Here is a 20723-nt window from a genome sequence, read left to right on the forward strand (position 1 = left end):
TGTATTATACTCCAGAGCTGCACTCACTATTCTGCTAGTTCTTATTAGAAACAGTCATTACTCTGCAAAGAGACTGAACAAGAAAGGAATGCTGGGAGATTTCAGCTGTAAAAATCTGCTTGCAGACATCATACAGGGTAAGACACAGAATACCGACTAGAATCCCACAGATGCCATACTGCAGACGGCGCCCCCTCTAGGTGGGTATCACAGACACAGGTTTATATTTGGTTCTTGTATTTTCTCGGCTACAGTCAGAGCAATATACAAAAATAAAAATGACACAAACACATCACGCGCCGGGATGTCTGCACAGGAGCCGGGCGACAGCGAAGCATCTGGTGCAATTACTGGTATTAAAAGTCCATAGAGGAAAAACATAAATAAAGCGCGGTTCTCCCGGCCCCGCGGACCAGCGTCGTATCTGCCGCCATCTTAGTCCTCCCACGGACTCATGTCTGTATCAATGGCCACACAGTTGTACGCAGCGTAGCGCAGCTTCTCCTCGCAGATCTTGGCGCTGAAAGAAAAAAAAAAAGGATCACACAAAGTAACGAAAAGCCGAAAAGCTGTTGTGTTAGTTCGGATGGCGGCATTATTCACGACAGCAGAGAGGAGCAATTAATGACGGATTCCGGAATACTTCTCTGTTTTCCTCGGTGTCACATGACTGTGGCGATAACAGATGGGCCGAGCCTGGCACGGCGGCGGGTGCAGATACTGTACCTGGGGTAGTTGGGGAGGTATAAAGTGCTGGAGCAGGTGGAGGATTCGGGAAGGGAGTCAGTAGTGTCCGAGCTGAGGACAAGAAATCACATGGTTATAGGGACCACCGAGCCGAGACCCCCAGACGGCATCCATGATCTTCTGCATTTACCGTCGTACTCACCCGGATTTATCCGGATAAATATATATGGGCGCGGGAAGACGACTGCGCCCGGTGACGAACCTGAGGAAGCGGCTTCGATCCTCTGAAAAGTACAAGAGCGTTTTTTAGGTCTACGACGGAAGCAAACCGCCTATATCAGTCACCTTTACCTTGTGGCTCACCCCCTGTTGCAAAACTACAACCCCCAGCATGCCCTAAGAGAGGAACGAGGGAGTTGTACATTTGCAACAGCTTAAGAAAGACAAGTAAAAGGGGTTCTTAAATGGTTAAAATTGCAAAGTGCATCTAAAAAAAGGCAACTTTGCAATTCACCCCTTATTAAGAATCCTCTCTGTTCTCAAGAGCAGAGGAATTTGTAATACTATAGTTACCGACCACCTCTACCATCTCAGAAGTGGCCACTACTAAGCTGACCGAATCCGAGCTTTAGTGCGTCTGCGCTCCTCCGATGCTGCAGAGGTAACAGCTGTCTCTGCAAGCAACATGGTAGAGCGCACAGCTCGGACCCGTGGTGCCACCATGCCGACAGTCCGAGCCGTCTATCTTTGGGAGCGCATCGCCCCCCAACAAGCAGGAAACTGGGAGGCAGAGGAGCGTTGAGAATAACCCTATAAAGACCTCTATCCAATGCATATAGGGCACAGTTCACAATAAACAGCAGCAAAACAGTCATTCGATTCCCGCTATGTCTGTAAGGACACGGTTGGAGTTGGAGTTTTGTAGCAGCCGCAGGCTAGAGACGACGGTTGTATACATCATGGGGCAAATGTCACGACAAACAGCAGTAAAACCCCCATTATTCTGTAAAGGAAAAGCAGCTCTCGTCCACAGTACTATAGTATGGGGTTAAACAATAACTATACCTATACAATAACTATGACAACTATAAACAAACCTACTTCTCATCTCTCATATCCTCCCTGTCACACAACCCTAAACAGCTATTCACCACCTTCAATTCTCTCCTCCGTCACCCAGCGCCTCCTCCCTCTCCTCTTATTTCAGCCGAGGACTTTGCCTCATTCTTCAAGCAGAAGATTGATACCATCAGACAAAGCTTTTGCCTAAAGTCCCCACAGCCCCTTCTCATATCTACTCAATCCTCCTCCTCCAAAACCAGCTTCTCCGCCATTACAGAAGATCAACTTTCCTCTTTAGGCCGTGTGCCCACAATGCGTTTTTTCAAGCGTTTACACTGCGGAATTTCCGCAGCATAAACGCTTGGTAATCCGCCCCCCATGGTCTCCAATGCAATTCCGCACTTTCAATGCCCATGTTGCGGATTTTTCCGCAGCGTTTATGATGCGCTCAAAAATATGCAGCATGTCCATTAATTTTGCGGACACGCAGCGTAATCGCCGCCATTGACTTGCATTAGAACGCGCCAATTCCGCAAGACTGCATCTGTACTTGAGTAATTGGCGCGTTCTAATGTGCGGATGTTACCCGGGTGTGGAGAAGAGGAGACTCTCATCCAGACCTGGGTACCATAGAATCTGTAAAAAAAAGAATTTAAACTAAAAAATAAAGTTTATACTCCCCTTCCAACGTCCTCCCGGTGTTTTGTCCACGCCATCCGGTCTCTTGCAATGCTCGCGCTGTTGTGAAGGACCTGCCATGACGTCACTGAGTCATGTGACCCATCACATGACTCAATGATGTCACCGCAGGTCCTTCACACCACCGCAAGCATTGCAAGAGACCGAACGCATCAGAGAGAACACCGGGAAGACACAGGAAGGTGAGTATAAGCTTTTTTTTTTATTTATTTTTTTAACTATTACTTGGTCACACTATATAAATCCATGCCGGTAGCCTAACTCCATGCAATGTGCCCACGTTGCGGACCTGAAGCATATTTTTTACGCTTCTCCCTGGCGGGAAAATCACATGCGGATATTACATATATTAGCGTTTGTGAGGCGTCTTTGCATGCATTTCCGCATGCGGGTTATCAAGCACTTCTCCAAGCATCACTTGGAAAAGTGCTTGACAACTTGTTCAGAATGGTAAAAAATAAAAAAATAAACTTTATACTCACCTTCTGATGCATTCTCTGCCCCGTCCGGAGGCTTGAGCGGCTCACGCTGTTGTGTGCAGGACCTGCGGTGACGTCATTGAGTCATGTGGTGGGTCACATGACTCAATGACGTGGCAGGTCCTTCAGACAACAGCGCGACGGAGGGAAAACATCAGAAGATAAGTATAAACTTTATTTTATTCTTTTTTTTACAGGTTCTTTGGTACCCAGGTCTGGATGAGAGTCTCCTCTCATCCAGACTTGGGTACCATCCGCACATTGATTCCGCTGCGCTTCCGCAAAATTAATGAACATGCTGCGGATTTTTGACCGCAGCATATACGCTGCGGAAAAATCCGCAGCATGGGCATTGACATTGCGGAATGCCATTGGGGACCATGGGGTGCGGATATACATGCGTTTTTCAAGCGTATACGCTGCGGAAATTCCGCAGCATATACGCTTGAAAAACGCTACGTGGGCACACAGCCTTAGTGTGACCAACTTGTCAAGCACTTTTCCAAGTGATGCTCAAAATCGCTTGGAAAACTGCTTGAAAAAACGCATGCGAAAACGCATGTAAAAAAGCTGAAAAAACGCATGTAAATCTGCATGCGTTTTTTTCTGCCAGAGAGAGGTGAAAACGCTCTGCATCAAATCTGCTACGTGGGCACATAGCCTTACTCTCCAAGTCACACCTCACCACCTGTGAACTTGACCCAATCCCGTCCCACCTCATCCCAAACCTTACCACAGTCTTCATCCCAACCCTAACCCACCCTCTTCAACCTGTCAATAACAACTGGTGTCTTCCCCTCATGCTTCAAATATGCCTCGATCACACTCATCCTCAAAAAAAGTCCCTTGATCCATCCTCTCTGACTAGCTACCGCCCCATATCACTTCTTCCCTATGCCTTAAAACTACTGGAACAACACATCCATCTTGAGCAGTCCTCCCACCTCTCCTCTTGCTCCCTCTTTGACCGCCTCCAATCTGGCTTCCAACCGCACCACTCCACTGAAACTGCCCCGACTAAAGTCACCAACGACCTACTGACCGCCAAATCCAAGCGACACTACTCTGTCCTCCTCCTCCTGGACCTGTCATCTGCCTTACACACAGTGGACCATTCCCTCTTACTGCAGACTCGCTCATCTCTCGGCATCACAGACTTGGCCCTATCTTGGATCTCTTCATACCTAACACACAGGACATTCAGCGTCTCACACTCACAGACCACCTCCTCATCTCACCCCCTATCTGTCGGTGTCCCCTATGGTTCAGTTCTAGGACCTCTGCTCTTCTCCATCTACACCTTCGGCCTGGGACAGCTCATAGAGTCCCATGGCTTTCAGTATCACCTCTATGCTGATGACACACAGCTCTACCTCTCTGGACCCGATATCACCTCCCTACTAACCAGAATCCCACACTGCCTGTCCGCTATTTCATCCTTCTTCTCTGCTAGATTTCTAAAACTTAATATTAATAAAACAGAATTCATCATCTTTCCACCATCTCACTCAGCCCCCCCATCTGACCTATCCATCAAAGTCAATGGCTCTTCACTCTCCCCAGTCCCGCAAGCTCGCTGCCGCGGGGTAACCCTGGACTCTGATCTCTCCATCAAACCACAAATCCAAGCCCTTTCCACTTCTTGCCGACTCCAACTCAAAAATATCTCCCGGATCCGCACGTTCCTCAACCACGAATCTGCAAAAACACTAGTGCACGCCCTCATCATCTCCCACCTCGACTACTGCAACCTCCTGCTCTGTGGCCTCCCCTCTAACACTCTCCTACCCCTCCAATCTATCCTAAACTCTGCTGCCCGACTAACCCACCTGTCCCCCCGCTATTCCCCGGCCTCTCCCCTCTGTCAATCCCTTCACTGGCTCCCCATTGCCCAGAGAAAACCCCTAACCCTGGCATACAAAGCCATCCACAACCTGTCTCCCCCATACATCTGTGACCTAGTCTCCCGGTACATACCTGCACGCAACCTCCGATCCTCACAAGATCTCCTGCTCTACTCCCCTCTTATCTCCTCTTCCCACAATCGCATACAAGATTTCTCCCGTGCATCCCCCCTACTCTGGAACTCTCTACCCCAACATATCAGACTCTCGCCTACCGTGGAAACCTTCAAGAGGAACCTGAAGACCCACCTGTTCCGACAAGCCTACAACCTGCAGTAACCACCGCTGCACGACCAGCTCTACCCTCACCTACTGTATCCTCACCCATCCCCTGTATACTGTGAGCCCTCGCGGGCAGGGTCCTTGCTCCTCCTGTACCAGTCGCCGACTTGTATTGTTCAAAATTTACTGTAATTGTTTGTGCTATGTATATCCCTTTCACATGTAAAGCGCCATGGAATAAATGGCGCTATAATAATAATAAATAAATAATATGCGCTCAGCCCAGTGCGTTTCGGTCCCATAGAAGCATGCACTAATCCTCAGCCACAGGCAGGCGACACTCACCATTCGTGAAGTTATTTAATGCCTCCCAGAAATATTGAACTCGAATGTCTGTTGGTTCCAAATCTTCAAAGCGCGCTGCAGAGGAGATGAAACGCATCAGCACCGATCACACTCTACAGATTAGAAACATAAGCCGTCTGCAATCTTACTGAGCTTCTTTAGGGCCTCCACGGAGATCTCGGGGTCTCCACAGACTCTCTTTTCCAGCTCTTGCCAGGTGAGAAGATCCAACACAGCCTGAGGAACGACTTTAAGCAGCCCGGCCTGGAGGGCGTTAGTCTACAAAACCAAGAAACATGGCGGCAAGTGAGAAAACACAAACTGCAGGAAAGTCAAAGGAACTGCTACAGGGAATCTCCATAAGCATTAGTGAGTGCAGCTCTGGAGTATAATACAGGATGTAACTCAGGATCAGTAATGTAATGTATGTACACAGTGACTGCACCAGCAGAATAGTGAGTGCAGCTCTGGAGTATAATACAGGATGTAACTCAGGATCAGTACAGGATGTAACTCAGGATCAGTACAGGATCAGTAATGTAATGTACGTACACAGTGACTGCACAAGCAGAATAGTGAGTGCAGCTCTGGAGTATAATACAGGATATAACTCAGGATCAGTAATGTAATGTATGTACACAGTGACTGCACCAGCAGAATAGTGAGTGCAGCTCTGGAGGATAATACAGGATGTAACTCAGTATCAGTACAGGATCAGTAATGTCATGTACGTACACAGTGACTGCACCTGCAGAATAGTGAGTGCAGCTCTGGAGTATAATACAGGATGTAACTCAGGATCAGTACAGGATAAGTAATGTAATGTACACAGCGACTGCACCAGCAGAATAGTGAGTGCAGCTCTGTAGTATAATACAGGATGTAACTCAGGATCAGTAATGTAATGTATGTACACAGTGACTGCACCAGCAGAATAGTGAGTGCAGCTCTGGGGTATAATACAGGATGTAACTCAGGATCAGTAATGTAATGTATGTACACAGTGGCTGCACCAGCAGAATAGTGAGTGCAGCTCTGGAGTATAATACAGGATGTAACTCCGGATCAGTAATGTAATGTATGTACACAGTGACTGCACCAGCAGAATAGTGAGTGCAGCTCTGGAGTATAATACAGGATGTAACTCAGGATCAGTACAGGATCAGTAATGTAATGTATGTACACAGTGACTGCACCTGCAGACTAGTGAGTGCAGCTCTGCAGTATAATACAGGCTGTAACTCAGGATCAGTACAGGATAAGTAATGTAATGTATGTACACAGTGACTGCATCAGCAGAATAGTGAGTGCAGCTCTGGAGTATAATACAGGATATAACTCAGGATCAGTACAGGATCAGTAATGTAATGTATGTACACAGTGACTGCACCAGCAGAATAGTGAGTGCAGCTCTGGAGGATAATACAGGATGTAACTCAGTATCAGTACAGGATTAGTAATGTCATGTACGTACACAGTGACTGCACCTGCAGAATAGTGAGTGCAGCTCTGGAGTATAATACAGGATGTAACTCAGGATCAGTACAGGATAAGTAATGTAATGTACACAGCGACTGCACCAGCAGAATAGTGAGTGCAGCTCTGTAGTATAATACAGGATGTAACTCAGGATCAGTAATGTAATGTATGTACACAGTGACTCCACCAGCAGAATAGTGAGTGCAGCTCTGGGGTATAATACAGGATGTAACTCAGGATCAGTACAGGATCAGTAATGTAATGTATGTACACAGTGACTGCACCAGCAGAATAGTGAGTGCAGCTCTGGAGTATAATACAGGATGTAACTCCGGATCAGTAATGTAATGTATGTACACAGTGACTGCACCAGCAGAATAGTGAGTGCAGCTCTGGAGTATAATACAGGATGTAACTCAGGATCAGTACAGGATAAGTAATGTAATGTACACAGCGACTGCACCAGCAGAATAGGGAGTGCAGCTCTGTAGTATAATACAGGATGTAACTCAGGATCAGTAATGTAATGTATGTACACAGTGACTGCACCAGCAGAATAGTGAGTGCAGCTCTGGGGTATAATACAGGATGTAACTCAGGATCAGTACAGGATCAGTAATGTAATGTATGTACACAGTGGCTGCACCAGCAGAATAGTGAGTGCAGCTCTGGAGTATAATACAGGATGTAACTCCGGATCAGTAATGTAATGTATGTACACAGTGACTGCACCAGCAGAATAGTGAGTGCAGCTCTGGAGTATAATACAGGATGTAACTCAGGATCAGTACAGGATCAGTAATGTAATGTATGTACACAGTGACTGCACCTGCAGACTAGTGAGTGCAGCTCTGCAGTATAATACAGGCTGTAACTCAGGATCAGTACAGGATAAGTAATGTAATGTATGTACACAGTGACTGCATCAGCAGAATAGTGAGTGCAGCTCTGGAGTATAATACAGGATATAACTCAGGATCAGTACAGGATCAGTAATGTAATGTATGTACACAGTGACTGCACCAGCAGAATAGTGAGTGCAGCTCTGGAGGATAATACAGGATGTAACTCAGTATCAGTACAGGATTAGTAATGTCATGTACGTACACAGTGACTGCACCTGCAGAATAGTGAGTGCAGCTCTGGAGTATAATACAGGATGTAACTCAGGATCAGTACAGGATAAGTAATGTAATGTACACAGCGACTGCACCAGCAGAATAGTGAGTGCAGCTCTGTAGTATAATACAGGATGTAACTCAGGATCAGTAATGTAATGTATGTACACAGTGACTCCACCAGCAGAATAGTGAGTGCAGCTCTGGGGTATAATACAGGATGTAACTCAGGATCAGTACAGGATCAGTAATGTAATGTATGTACACAGTGACTGCACCAGCAGAATAGTGAGTGCAGCTCTGGAGTATAATACAGGATGTAACTCAGGATCAGTACAGGATAAGTAATGTAATGTACACAGTGACTGCACCAGCAGAATAGTGAGTGCAGCTCTGGAGTATAATACAGGATGTAACTCAGGATCAGTACAGGATAAGTAATGTAATGTACACAGTGACTGCACCAGCAGAATAGTGAGTGCAGCTCTGGAGTATAATACAGGATGTAACTGAGGATCAGTACAGGATAAGTAATGTAATGTACACACTGACTGCACCAGCAGAATAGTGAGTGCAGCTCTGGAGTATAATACAGGATGTAACTCAGGATCAGTACAGGATAAGTAATGTAATGTACACAGTGACTCCACCAGCAGAATAGTGAGTGCAGCTCTGGAGTATAATACAGGATGTAACTGAGGATCAGTACAGGATAAGTAATGTAATGTACACAGTGACTGCACCAGCAGAATAGTGAGTGCAGCTCTGGAGTATAATACAGGATGTAACTCAGGATCAATACAGGATAAGTAATGTAATGTACACAGTGACTGCACCAGCAGAATAGTGAGTACAGCTCTGGAGGATCAGAGCTGCAGACACTTCCTCCTCCCTGTCCGGTCTCTTACCTGCTCTTTACTCTCCTCCAGCCGCGCTTTCTGCACCATTTGGATGAATTCCAGGCGGTCCTCATAGCGCACGGATATGTTGCTGCCGCCAGGTACCAGCTCCACCATCCTCTGGTCGCTCAGAACCGTTGTGTACGTCAGCTCCCCGCCAAACTTAAACTCAAACGTGTCCTTATCCATCAGCTCCATCATCTCCAGCAGCTTCACCTGACGAAGAAACAGTGCCCCCAGAAGGTCAGGATATGCACTATATCACAGAAGGCTCATACACAGACACAATGATGAGGGTGGGCAGGTGCCACACACCGGCGCCGATGGCACAGGACACATGGTATATAGTCAGGGATCCCGGACTCACAAGCAGAGAATCGACTGCCGGGAAATCCTTGCTCCAGCTCACTTCCTCTGCCGTCAGAAGCTTCCATATGAGGCCAGGTAACGCCAGGACCTGCGGGCACAGGGCGGTCAGCGGAGAAGGGTAGAGATACAGAGAACCACAGCACACAGAGGAACTAACATACCAAGAATTCTTTTCCCCTCAGAGCTGCGCCCATCAGCTGCCCGATCCAATTGTACTTTGTCAGATCCTTGCAGGACGGGTTGGGGACGTACATATCCCGCGCTTCCCCGGTGCCATTCCCCTGGAACAGAAGGAGTCACAACATGTGAATGGCCGATACCATGGCGGCAGACAGAGATGATGTGACCCAGGATAACAAGTATTGGGCATCGATGGTGCCAACCATGGGGATCACTGTGCCAACCATGATTGATGACTGCCAGCGTCCAGCAGCTAATGCCGGGTAAAGACAATGCCACAAGCTTGCTGACTCTCTCCAGCAGAGCTGCAACACGTGGTCGGAAGGTGACTTTAAGCTTTAGGCATTTTCACCTGGTTTGATGTCCGTACGAAAAATGGCAGCGGCACGGGAGAATCAGCAGAACTGGGGCAGAGCTCCTCTGATATATCAGCCAGACTGTCTCGAAAACCTCCACCTGTGGAGTAGAAGATAAAAAAAAACATAAAAAACCCCCTAAAAACATAATGTCGCAGTGTACAGCATCACGACACCACAAGAGATGCTGGAATAGCTGGGCATGATAATGTCAGTAGAAAACCCCACACAGAATGAATGAGTTATGGAATATGTGGCATAGCACATTTGTTTCAGTAGCTGAGGATGATGTTACCTCTGACAGCGACACCATCAGATAGAATCAGTGTTCTGCACAGAACAATCTACCTGATCACAAATGACTAAAAGGGATAATTTTTGGATCATTTATTAATAAATAAAAATCATCAAAAGTATGTCAGGATAATGTTATATTAAATAGGCAGTTGGTTACAACCGGGTTACCATGCTTTCTATGGAAAGGCCACTTTGACATTACAAAGGCTATGTTTGTGTTACAGAGCTAGAAAGGGGTTGGATACAGTCCTCGGAGACCACAGAATTATAGCCCGCCACAGATGTCAAAATAGCTGCATCTTATATTAATTGGGTGGGGGAGGGGATATAATTAGTAGAAAACCCAGCGCAAACTTCATGAGCTCTCACGGTCACCTCCAGGTTCTCCCCCACTCCGTACCTTGATCAATGATTCCCTCTGCGATGAATTTACACTCCCACCATTGGTCGTAACGCACCGGCCACCTGGAGGGACAAACAAGTGCGTTTATCATAACGGATATAAAGTAAACTTCCATTAATCTGACATCCGATCACTGTCAAGATTATGAAATTTTGGATTATCAAACGGTCACAAGAAATGTCTATAAAACTTCTGGAGAACAGGATGCAGCATCGCAGAGATACAACGTACAGACAAGAGGCGCAGCTGCACTGACCGGTAATCCAGCGGCTTTTCAGTCTTGTCCGTGGGCTTCAGGCCTTCATATACCTGGGGGCAGAAATCGTAAAAAATAACATAAAATGCAACAAATGATTAATGTTTTTGGGGGGGCCGCCCTGGGGGGGCCGCCCTCCCTGCACGTGTTCTCCATGCATATTATTCTGCATTGACCCTCGGGTACCTGGCTGAAGACGGTCTTCTTGTAGGTGGGGTCCAGAGCCGGGTTGTCCCGGTGCTCCACCGCCAGCCTGCGGTTTATATACAGACGGGGCATGAAGTTGGGCTTGCTGGTCTCGGAGTCCTTCAAGCACTGAGTGATGAGGGGGCAGCGGCGTTTGGACAGAAGCAGGAACTGTTTGATGTACTGAAATCAGAGAAACGACACGATATTGTCCTGCACTCACAGCGGATGGGTTGTCACAATGTAACAGTGTAGCCTATAACATCAGCAACACAAATTATCTTTCTCCCGTGCTTTAAATTTGTTACAATGTTTCAGCGAAGGAAGAAAAAACAAGCAAACGTATCAATCTGAAGTTCAAGCTCAGAGAGAATCATCTAGACTGGATACAACTGAAGCAAACACTCAGCTGTGAGAACCGCACCTTCAGCTGGTTAAAAGTGCCGATACTGTGGTCCCAGGCGGGAACGAGGTGATGGAGGACGTTGTCGAGCAGCCGCACAAATCTGGAGGAGGGAAAGGATATAAAATATTCTCATATTAAGGATCGTTCTCCTTAAAATATCAGTCGATAAGTCGTCATCTTCTGTAAGGGGCTTAAAAAGGCGCCCGTCAGTAACAAGGTAGTGCAGGATAGGGCCGTATAAAACGAAATTGCTACGTAAATTATTTTTGCAAGGAAATGTTGAGCCCATCAGAGTAGCTGCAGTCTATGGCTGCTCTTCGCTTCTCCCTGCGCACGCTTTTTGATTGACAGATTAGAACAATGGTGACGTTATGCAGCAGCCGCTGTCTCCGCTGTCAATCAAACAGCATGGGAAAGAAGAAGCAAAGAGGAGCCATAGACTGCAAGTGCATCGATATGTCCCCTAGTGCACTTGCAAATCTAATTCACGTAGCAATAAAAGCTGATTTTGGCGCTGCTATAAGTCCTGTAAATAATGCTCTATACTGCACTATCTCCTCTTGTACAGGGGTGGTGTTATTGACAGGTTCCCTTTAATTACATGACCACACAGCAGCCGCATATTCAGGCGCATGTTACAGCCCGGATCTCCTGACCTGAAATAAGAGAACCATATGTACCAGGCCAGAAGATACGGCCCCTATATGCTCACATGAATAAGCGCTTACTTTCTGGGAAACCAATATGGCTTATAAAAAGCTAAAAGGCAAATCTGCCAAGACATTGCGCCACGTTCTCTGACCTCTGAATGACTGTAGCTCGCCGGTACAGGACGTCAGGATCAATGGCTTCCAGGCGCGGGTATCGTACCAGGTTGGGAGGGTGAAACATGTCGGCCGTCATCCCCAAATCCCTCTCCTTAGAGGACTTAATCTTAATCCCTCGGATTCGGACGTCAATCCCTTCATCTACAAGAAAAAAAACAGAGAAAGTAGAAATGAAACCTCCAGCACTATAAGTTCCGTGACTTACAAGATCTTTTCTGCAAAGTAATTGGGGACATTGTTCCTCACAGTCTAAAAACAAATGTAGATCAAGTGCTACGATCACAGCTGAGGGTTTGTTACAATGCATCCCTCCGGTCAACCCACAAAGGAAGAAAGCTGAGTGAGCAGAACTGGGGTCAGGATGTATCCATTCACTGACAGAAAGCAGAGCAGGAACTGAGGCACAGAGTCTGCAAACAATGAACTAAACAAGGGTGATGCAGCTTTATTTGCAGAAGAGTGGGCACCGGCCCTTTATGTAATAAGCCATCAGAGATTAGATGAGACCGCCGTCTTCTGCACTCCACCGCCATCTCCTGCACTCCACCGCTCACCCACTCACCAAAGCACTCAGTGATCCGGATCTCGATGACCGGGATGTGAGAGGTCATGTCGTCCAGGACGCAAACGTCTCCAATGAGGCTACTGCCGAGAGAGGAGAGGTCAGACACAAAGTTAAGGATATAGAGTGCCAGCAGTAAACGCAACGGGATCGGTAATAAGATATGCTTATTGATCTAAAGCTAAAAGATCAAGAGGCTGAAGGGCCCTAAAAATGTAATAGTTTCCTTCTCCACCTCCCAGATCCGTTCATGAGGTTGACTTACAGGAGTATTCTAAAGTTTGGAAGTTACCCCCTATCCGTAGGCTACGGGATAACTTCTCAATTACTGGGACCCCCACCGATCCAGAGAACCGGTGCTCTGCAGGGCGTACTGCAGCTTCATTCATTCTTATGGGACCCCACAAAATCCAGCCAAAAACAAAGTTCAGCACTCTGAATGAATGAATGGAGCGGAGGTACGTACAATTGACCCTGGCTCCATTCACACGGGGCTGTTCAGAACCCCGGTTCTGAGAATCAGTGGTCAGACCCCCAGTGATCAAGAAGTTATCCCCTATCCCATGGATAAGGAATATCTTCCAAACTCGAGAATACTACTTTAAAAGGGTTGTTCAGCCTCATTCTATGTGACTGCAGACTTGTGAATCCACACATCGCATGCACTGCGAGGATTCTCCTCCGGTGTCGGGAGGTCATGTGAGTGCAAGCATGTGATTTGCATATTACTATTTACATTCCGACTAGACTTGCATTGAGCGAAGCTGCACACGACTAGTTGGCAAGTGACCTTATGTATGAAAATCACATACTTGTGGTCACACGCCCGCCGCCAGCACTGGAGTATTCTCACAGCGTACATAAAGTGACTGCAGACTTCTATCCTAAGGTTGGACAACCCCATTAATGGATTTTCCTGGTTTTAATTTTCAATGCAAAAATAATAGGATATAATCTCTGAAGTGCAAACATCCAGCATAATTAGGAATCTGATCTAACAGGCCAATATTAAATACCCCCTGATCCCTCCTGTAGTACTTCCTGCCTGTGCCCCTCACACTCACTCCTCTATGATGACATCATTGAGTTTCTTCAGGTTTTCCCTCTCGCCCCCATAGACCATAACTCGCTTGGGCATGTAGTTCTCATCTGTGGAGTCGACCGTCAGCATCAGCTTCCTGCACAATGAGGAAAGCGTTAACATGTGTAACCAGGAACACATAATGACCCACAAGTAACTCAGGCTCCGCTGGGGACTATGGGTCTTGTAGTTCGCCAGGCTCTGAAGTCCAAAGGTACAGCTGAATCTGCATGATTATTTGCAACCATCACCGCATCTATGTGGCTGAGGCCATCGCTGTAGGTCGCCTGTGGTATATACTGCTCACTCTTACTTGATGACGGTGCCTTCTTTCATGTGCAGCTGGATCCAGTGTTGCCCATGGGACCCATCGCTTTCCCAGTAGGTGTCGTGTTGTCCGTCAGTCAGGGCCGACAAATTGTTCTCCTCCTGTAATGGCAGATTTAATGCGTCAAGACTTTTTCCTGACCACTAAAAAAAAATCCCAGTAAATATCAATCTTGCAGGCGCTGGGAAAGCTGGGTGACAACCAATGTGACAGCTCCCCTGTTGGCTGCTGCACAGCTCGGTTTCGCGGCACTTGCCTTCCTCAAGGGTTGCATTGACCTTGCAGGGTCGTCCTTTTTCCAGAAGCTGGGAATGGGCAGGGGGATTCGTGCTGCTTTTACAGAAGGTAGGTGGGGCAGGCTTATCCAGCATCAGGAGAGGGCGCCACTTTTGGTGCACTGACATTTATGCAGCGGAGCTATAGTGGCACCTCGCACCGCTCGCTGCCTCAGCAGTTGGCAGACGACCATCTGGTTATTGGCACAGGGCGGGCGGGGTAATAAAACACGACGGGAATCAAAGGTCTGTGATATGAGCAGAGGCTGTGTGCTCGCAGCGAGGCCACGTCACCAAGCCGTACCGTGGCTGACGACACGTTGATGGTCTCCACAAACTGCTTCATGTTTCCCAAACTTTCGTCCTCTTTTCCCACACGTTCGTATAAGAAGTGAACCAGATCCTCGTCGCACTCGTACGTCCAGGACGGAGGAATGAACCTGCGGACGAGGAAAGACGACGTCATACAGGGAGGCGAGCGAATATTATATACACAAATGACCTAGAAATAAAGTGGTGGTAAGAAAGTGATCTACCCCTTTAAAAAACAAGGTGAGTACTCCCAGTGCATCAAATATACAGCGGTGGAGGAGGATACTGTACAACAGACGGATCAAAGAGAGGCATTCACAGTATCACAAACGTGGGTACTCCCAGCAGTCGACTATGTAGCCCCACGGTTTTATGCCGGTACCTGTATCAAGAGTTCTCACCGTAATTTCGGCACGGCCTCCGTGTCTGGAGGTGTGATCTGGGGTTTCTTGCCGAGACGCATGGAGTATGTGGTGTGCACGACGTCTTCCCATCTGCAGACGAGGGAAAAAGATACCAAGAAAGGCCAAAAACTGCCGGTCAGCGATGTGTTTTGTCTTCAGCACTGTGCAAAAGTTTTAGGCTGTGTGCCCACGTAGCATTTTTCAAGCGTATATGCTGCGGAATTTCCGCAGCGTAAACGCTTGAAAAACGCATGTATATCCGCACCCCATGGTCCCCAATGGGATTCCGCAAGTTCTATGCACATGTTGCAGATTTTTCCGCAGCGTTTATGCCGCGTTCAAAAATCCGCAGCATGTCATTTAATTTTGCGTTTCCGCAAGCGGAATTGCCTTAGTCCAATGCATAAAAAACGCAAGGCAATTCCGCATGTGGAAAACGCGTGATAAACGCGCGAAAAATGCGTGCGGAATTCCGCATGCGTTTTTCCGGGAGAGGACTTGCATTTATGCAGCAGAAATTTTCTGCTTCATAAATGCAACGTGGGCACATAGCCTTAGGCAGGTGCGGAAAAAGTGCTGCAGAGTAAGAAGCTTTAAAGAAGTTTATTTTTATATCAATTATTTTTAGCAAAAGAGGAATCTAAATCCCATCAATATTTGGTGGCCACCTGTCGCCTCCATCACTTCATACTGGTATTTGCGCACAGTTTTTGAAAAACTCAGAGGAAATTGTTCCAAACAACTCAGAGAACTGACCCCACATCTTCTGTGGATTTAACACTTCCATTTTATAAAGCATTTTTGCTTTGCAGCATTTTTTCCACATCTGCCTAAAACTTTTGCACAATTCTAAATCCTATCAATATTTGGTGGCCGCCTGTACCCTCCATCACTTTATTCCAAGTATTTGCATACAGTTTTTGAAGGAACTCGGCAGGAGCTGATCCCAAACATCTCGGAGAACTAACCAAAGATACTTCTGCTTTATAAAACATTTTTGCTTATAGCATTTTTTCCAGATCTGCCTAAAACTTTTGCAGTGACGTCATATGTGTAATGATATAAATTTACCTGCTGAGGGGCTTGTAGTCCACCCCAAATAACTGCTGCTGTCTGTAGGTTTTATCGGCGGTCTCGACCAGGACCAGCCTGTCACCACCCTCGTCCTGCCTGCAGAGAAGGACCCAGCCCTCCACCAAGTCGCAGCTCTCTCTGTATTCCTCCATCTGCTCCTGCAGAAAAAGAGACCGGAGTAAGAAACTCTCAGTCCACTTAGGGGGGGTGGGGAACTCGGCGCTCATCCAAATAGTGCACTGGGGTAGAAGTGTTATATATCCTTCACTTTACCCGATATCGATCCAAAATGACATACTCCAGAGCTGCGTGCACAATTCTGCTGGCTACTTCTGAAGGTACTGTGTTTAGAGATTGAACAACCAGGGGTCAGCCTGACTGCAGCTCTGGGTGTGAGCGGAGGACAAGCTCTTCACCAGAATTATATATGTCCGGTGAGGGTCACGTTTCCTGGGGTTCGCTGTGAGTTTCCCACCTTGCTGAGCTTCACCCAGAGGCCATTGGCGTTGCCGTACTCCTCCCCCGTGGCTCGGATGCAGCTTCCCTTACGCACTTCCACCGTGGCGCGTGACAGCTTCTTCAGGTTCTGCTTGGAGAACCCCGGGGCCTCCCACACGGTGAGCAGGGAGCGGGCGGAGGACGCGCTGCTGGGGTCCTTACAGATCTTGTACAGCACCTCCCCTGGAACGTAGCACAGCACCTCGGGCAGGGGGACCGCGCGGCGGAAGCAGTCGATGCACTCCAGCACACAGCGGATGTGGGCCAGGAGCCGGCGCGGGTTATTGGCGTCCTGCATGGCTGCAGCGTTCACAGGAAATGGGGCGAAGGGGCCCCAAAAACTTCACTGCAAGGGAGACAATGAGAATCCATGTAATACCTGACAACAAAGTATCAAGGAGACATAAAGTGCAGGGGGGAAGGTGGAGGCGCTGTATAAGGGGGAGCAACACCCCAATTACATCCCATTACATGGCCAATCCTGACATGGGCGGCTCACAAGAGCTGACAATCTACCCGCTTTATGTGATCACACCCGGCTCCAGAAACGCCCTCGTGTCACACAAGTGACTGACACTGCAGGTGACTCACAGCGCTGTTTACTGATCTATACACGGAAGACGCCTGATCCAACAACAGCCCCGAAATATGGCGCACAGGGGGCAGAGAGCACATGACCCGATAACAGTCAGGATACCCCCCCCCCCATACTGAGGAGCCTGCAATGTGAGCCCCCATAAGTGCCGGCAGAGAGTATACAGTATGGCTCTATATAGGTGCACAGTATTCATAGGTGACCGAGTACACACGGATCCTGTATGTGCACTTCTATGTGCTGGATATCTAGAGGGGGCGTAACCGAGCACCGCACAGATCTATAGGGGCCGTCACCGAGCACCGCACAGATCTATAGGGGGACACCACAGATCACCGCACAGATCTATAGGGGCCATCACCGAGCACCGCACAGATCTATAGAGGGACGTCACAGATCACCGCACAGATCTATAGGGGACGTCAAAGAGCACAGCACAGATCTATAGGGGGACGTCACAGATCACCGCACAGATCTATAGGTGCTGTCACCGAGCACCGCACAGATCTATAGGGGGACGTCACAGATCACCGCACAGATCTATAGGGGCTGTCACCGAGCACCGCACAGATCTATAGAGGGACGTCACAGATCACCGCACAGATCTATAGGGGACGTCAAAGAGCACAGCACAGATCTATAGGGGGACGTCACAGATCACCGCACAGATCTATAGGGGATGTCACCGAGCACCGCACAGATCTATAGGGACCGTCACCGAGCACCGCAAAGATCTATAGGTGCCGTCACCGAGCACCGCACAGATCTATAGGGGGACGTCACAGATCACCGCACAGATCTATAGGGACCGTCACAGATCACCGCACAGATCTATAGGGGATATCACCGAGCACCGCACAGATCTATAGGGGCCGTCACCGAGCACCACACAGATCTATAGGGGCCGTCACCGAGCACCGCACAGATCTATAGGGGGACGCCACAGATCACCGCACAGATCTATAGGGGCCGTCACCGAGCACCGCACAGATCTATAGAGGGACGTCACAGATCACCGCACAGATCTATAGGGGACGTCACTGAGCACCGCACAGATCTATAGGGACCGTCACCGAGCACCGCACAGATCTATAGGGACCGTCACCGAGCACCGCACAGATCTATAGAGGGACGTCACAGATCACCGCACAGATCTATAGGGGATGTCACCGAGCACCGCACAGATCTATAGGGACCGTCACCGAGCACCGCACAGATCTATAGGGGGACGTCACAGATCACCGCACAGATCTATAGGGGCCGTCACCGAGCACCGCACAGATCTATAAGGGATGCCACTCAGCACCGCCCCAATCACACAGACCCGCAGGGAGGACATGGATGCAGATCTGTAGGGGCTGCCATGGTGCAGGGCACATTCTATAGGACCATACACATCTCTGGAGGGGTGAGGACTACACATGGGGCAGGGGATGCAGCCAGCACAGGGCCAGGTATGTTCACACAGCACAGAGCTCACCTCCGGCCCCGGATCACCGAGCATCCCAGGAAGAAAGAACCCGGAACTACCGCTGCCGTATATCACCGAGGAGACGCGCACCCGGGTCCTGCAGCAAGTGCACAGAGAGCAGGGTGGTGCTGTGAAGAAGCGGTCAGCTCAGATACACGGAATACAAGCAGCAGTATCACACACGATAGGATTAGATACACAGCTCAGCAGACTGTATTAGATAGAGTTAGATACTAAACATACAGGCAGTATCACACAGGGTAGGGTCAGACACTAGTAGACTGTGAGCCCACCAGGGCCGGGTCCTCTCCCCTCTGTTTATTGTACAGTATATTATATATGTATTATATGGGTGAGACCTGCTCTTATATTCAGCTCCCTGCAATTAATTTTGCTTTAAAATAAATGCTAATAATGCGGGGACTCTGCACACCGCATCACAACTAATAGGATTAGATACACAGCTCAGCATATGGTATCACACTGCTTGGATACATTTGGTGTCAGACACTCACTGTTGTGGGGGAGGGGATTATAATGGTCTTCTGGTGGAGGTGTAACCCACACTGCAGCCCTCCACTCCTTCTCTATGGGACTATGGGGCGTTGTGTTCAGCTTTTTCCGGGAGTCCTGTGTAGAATGAATGGAGCCGGTGTTATCGCTGGATTATAATGGCGCTTCCTTGTGCCGATCAGTGAGGGTCCCAGCGATCAGACCCCGGACGTTATCACCCATCCTGTGAATATTTACGCCCGTCTTGTCGGCGTGGTCTCCTCGGTCGCTCGCTGCAGGATCCGCCCGGCTGATAAACTTTAATCTGAGGCCAAGTCTTTATCTTCTGGGAACAAGCAGTGAAGCCGGGTATCTCTGACCACAGAGGCCGGGTATCTCTGACTACAGAGGCCCGGTATCTCTGACCACAGAGGCCGAGTATCTCTGACCAAGAGGCTGGGTATCTCTGACCAAAGAGGCCGGGTATCTCTGACTACAGAGGCCGGGTATATCTCACCACAGAGGCCGGGGATCTCTGACCACAGAGGCCGGGTATCTCTGACTACAGAGGCCGGGTATCTCTGACTACAGAGGCCGGGTATCTCTGACCACAGAGGCCGGGTATCTCTGACCACAGAGGCCGGGTATCTCTGACTACAGAGGCCGGGTATCTCTGACCACAGAGGCCGAGTATCTCTGACCAAGAGGCCGGGTATCTCTGACCAAAGAGGCCGGGTATCTCTGACTACAGAGGCCGGGTATCTCTGACCACAGAGGCCGGGTATCTCTCACTACAGAGGCTGGGGATCTCTGACCACAGAGGCCGGGTATCTCTCACTACAGAGGCTGGGGATCTCTGACCACAGAGGCCGGGTATCTCTCACTACAGAGGCTGGGGATCTCTGACCACAGAGGCCGGGTATCTCTGACCACAGAGGCAGGGTATCTCTGACCACAGAAGCCGGGTATCTCTCACCACAGAGGCCGGGTATCTCTCACCACAGAGGCCGGGTATCTCTCACCACAGAGGCCGGGGATCTCTGACCACAGATGCCGGGTAGCTCTCACCACAGAGGCCGGGTATCTCTGACCAGAGAGGTCGGGTATCTCTCACCACAGAGGCTGGGGATCTCTGACCAGAGAGGCACAGTAGAGTCTTTCATATTTTGTGTGTCTGGATTAGAAACTCGAGGGGACGTGACAGCGGAGGCTTGTCATTCTGGGACTTGTAGTTCTATTACAGTTCGAAAAAGGACGGACGCAGTGGATATGGTTAACTATTGTTCTCACCAAATAATCTGCAATGGAGGCTCCAACGCAAATATGACTTTACTGTAAAGTAGCGATCTTAGATAGACTTCACTGTCCTCTCCAGACCTCTCCGTCCCCCCAGAACTCCTCTGTCCCCTCAGGACTCCTCTGTCCCTCCCAGACTTCTCTGTTCTCCTCTGTCCCCT

The 20723-nt window shown here is 48.7% G+C and overlaps 1 protein-coding gene across 1 annotated transcript; it reads right to left on the minus strand.

The window, feature by feature from the left end:
- Positions 1 to 220: 220 nt before the first annotated feature.
- Positions 221 to 18921, minus strand: HECTD3 (HECT domain E3 ubiquitin protein ligase 3). Its single transcript, XM_073643582.1, has 22 exons — positions 18784 to 18921; positions 16686 to 17054; positions 16208 to 16368; positions 15134 to 15226; positions 14725 to 14860; positions 14131 to 14246; positions 13801 to 13914; positions 12737 to 12819; positions 12150 to 12315; positions 11366 to 11447; positions 10942 to 11124; positions 10756 to 10808; positions 10497 to 10561; positions 9796 to 9899; positions 9425 to 9544; positions 9262 to 9351; positions 8904 to 9110; positions 5548 to 5677; positions 5399 to 5473; positions 890 to 971; positions 727 to 798; positions 221 to 520 (listed from the first exon to the last, which is right to left on the minus strand). The coding sequence occupies exons 2-22, from the start codon at positions 17004 to 17006 to the stop codon at positions 436 to 438; spliced, it is 2538 nt and encodes an 845-aa protein (XP_073499683.1). The 5' UTR covers positions 17007 to 17054; positions 18784 to 18921; the 3' UTR covers positions 221 to 435.
- Positions 18922 to 20723: the final 1802 nt, after the last annotated feature.

This window comes from Phyllobates terribilis, unplaced genomic scaffold (genome assembly GCF_046119375.1).
Source record: "Phyllobates terribilis strain yellow unplaced genomic scaffold, ASM4611937v1 Scaffold_8__6_contigs__length_399053987, whole genome shotgun sequence".
Taxonomy (NCBI): Eukaryota; Metazoa; Chordata; class Amphibia; order Anura; family Dendrobatidae; genus Phyllobates; species Phyllobates terribilis.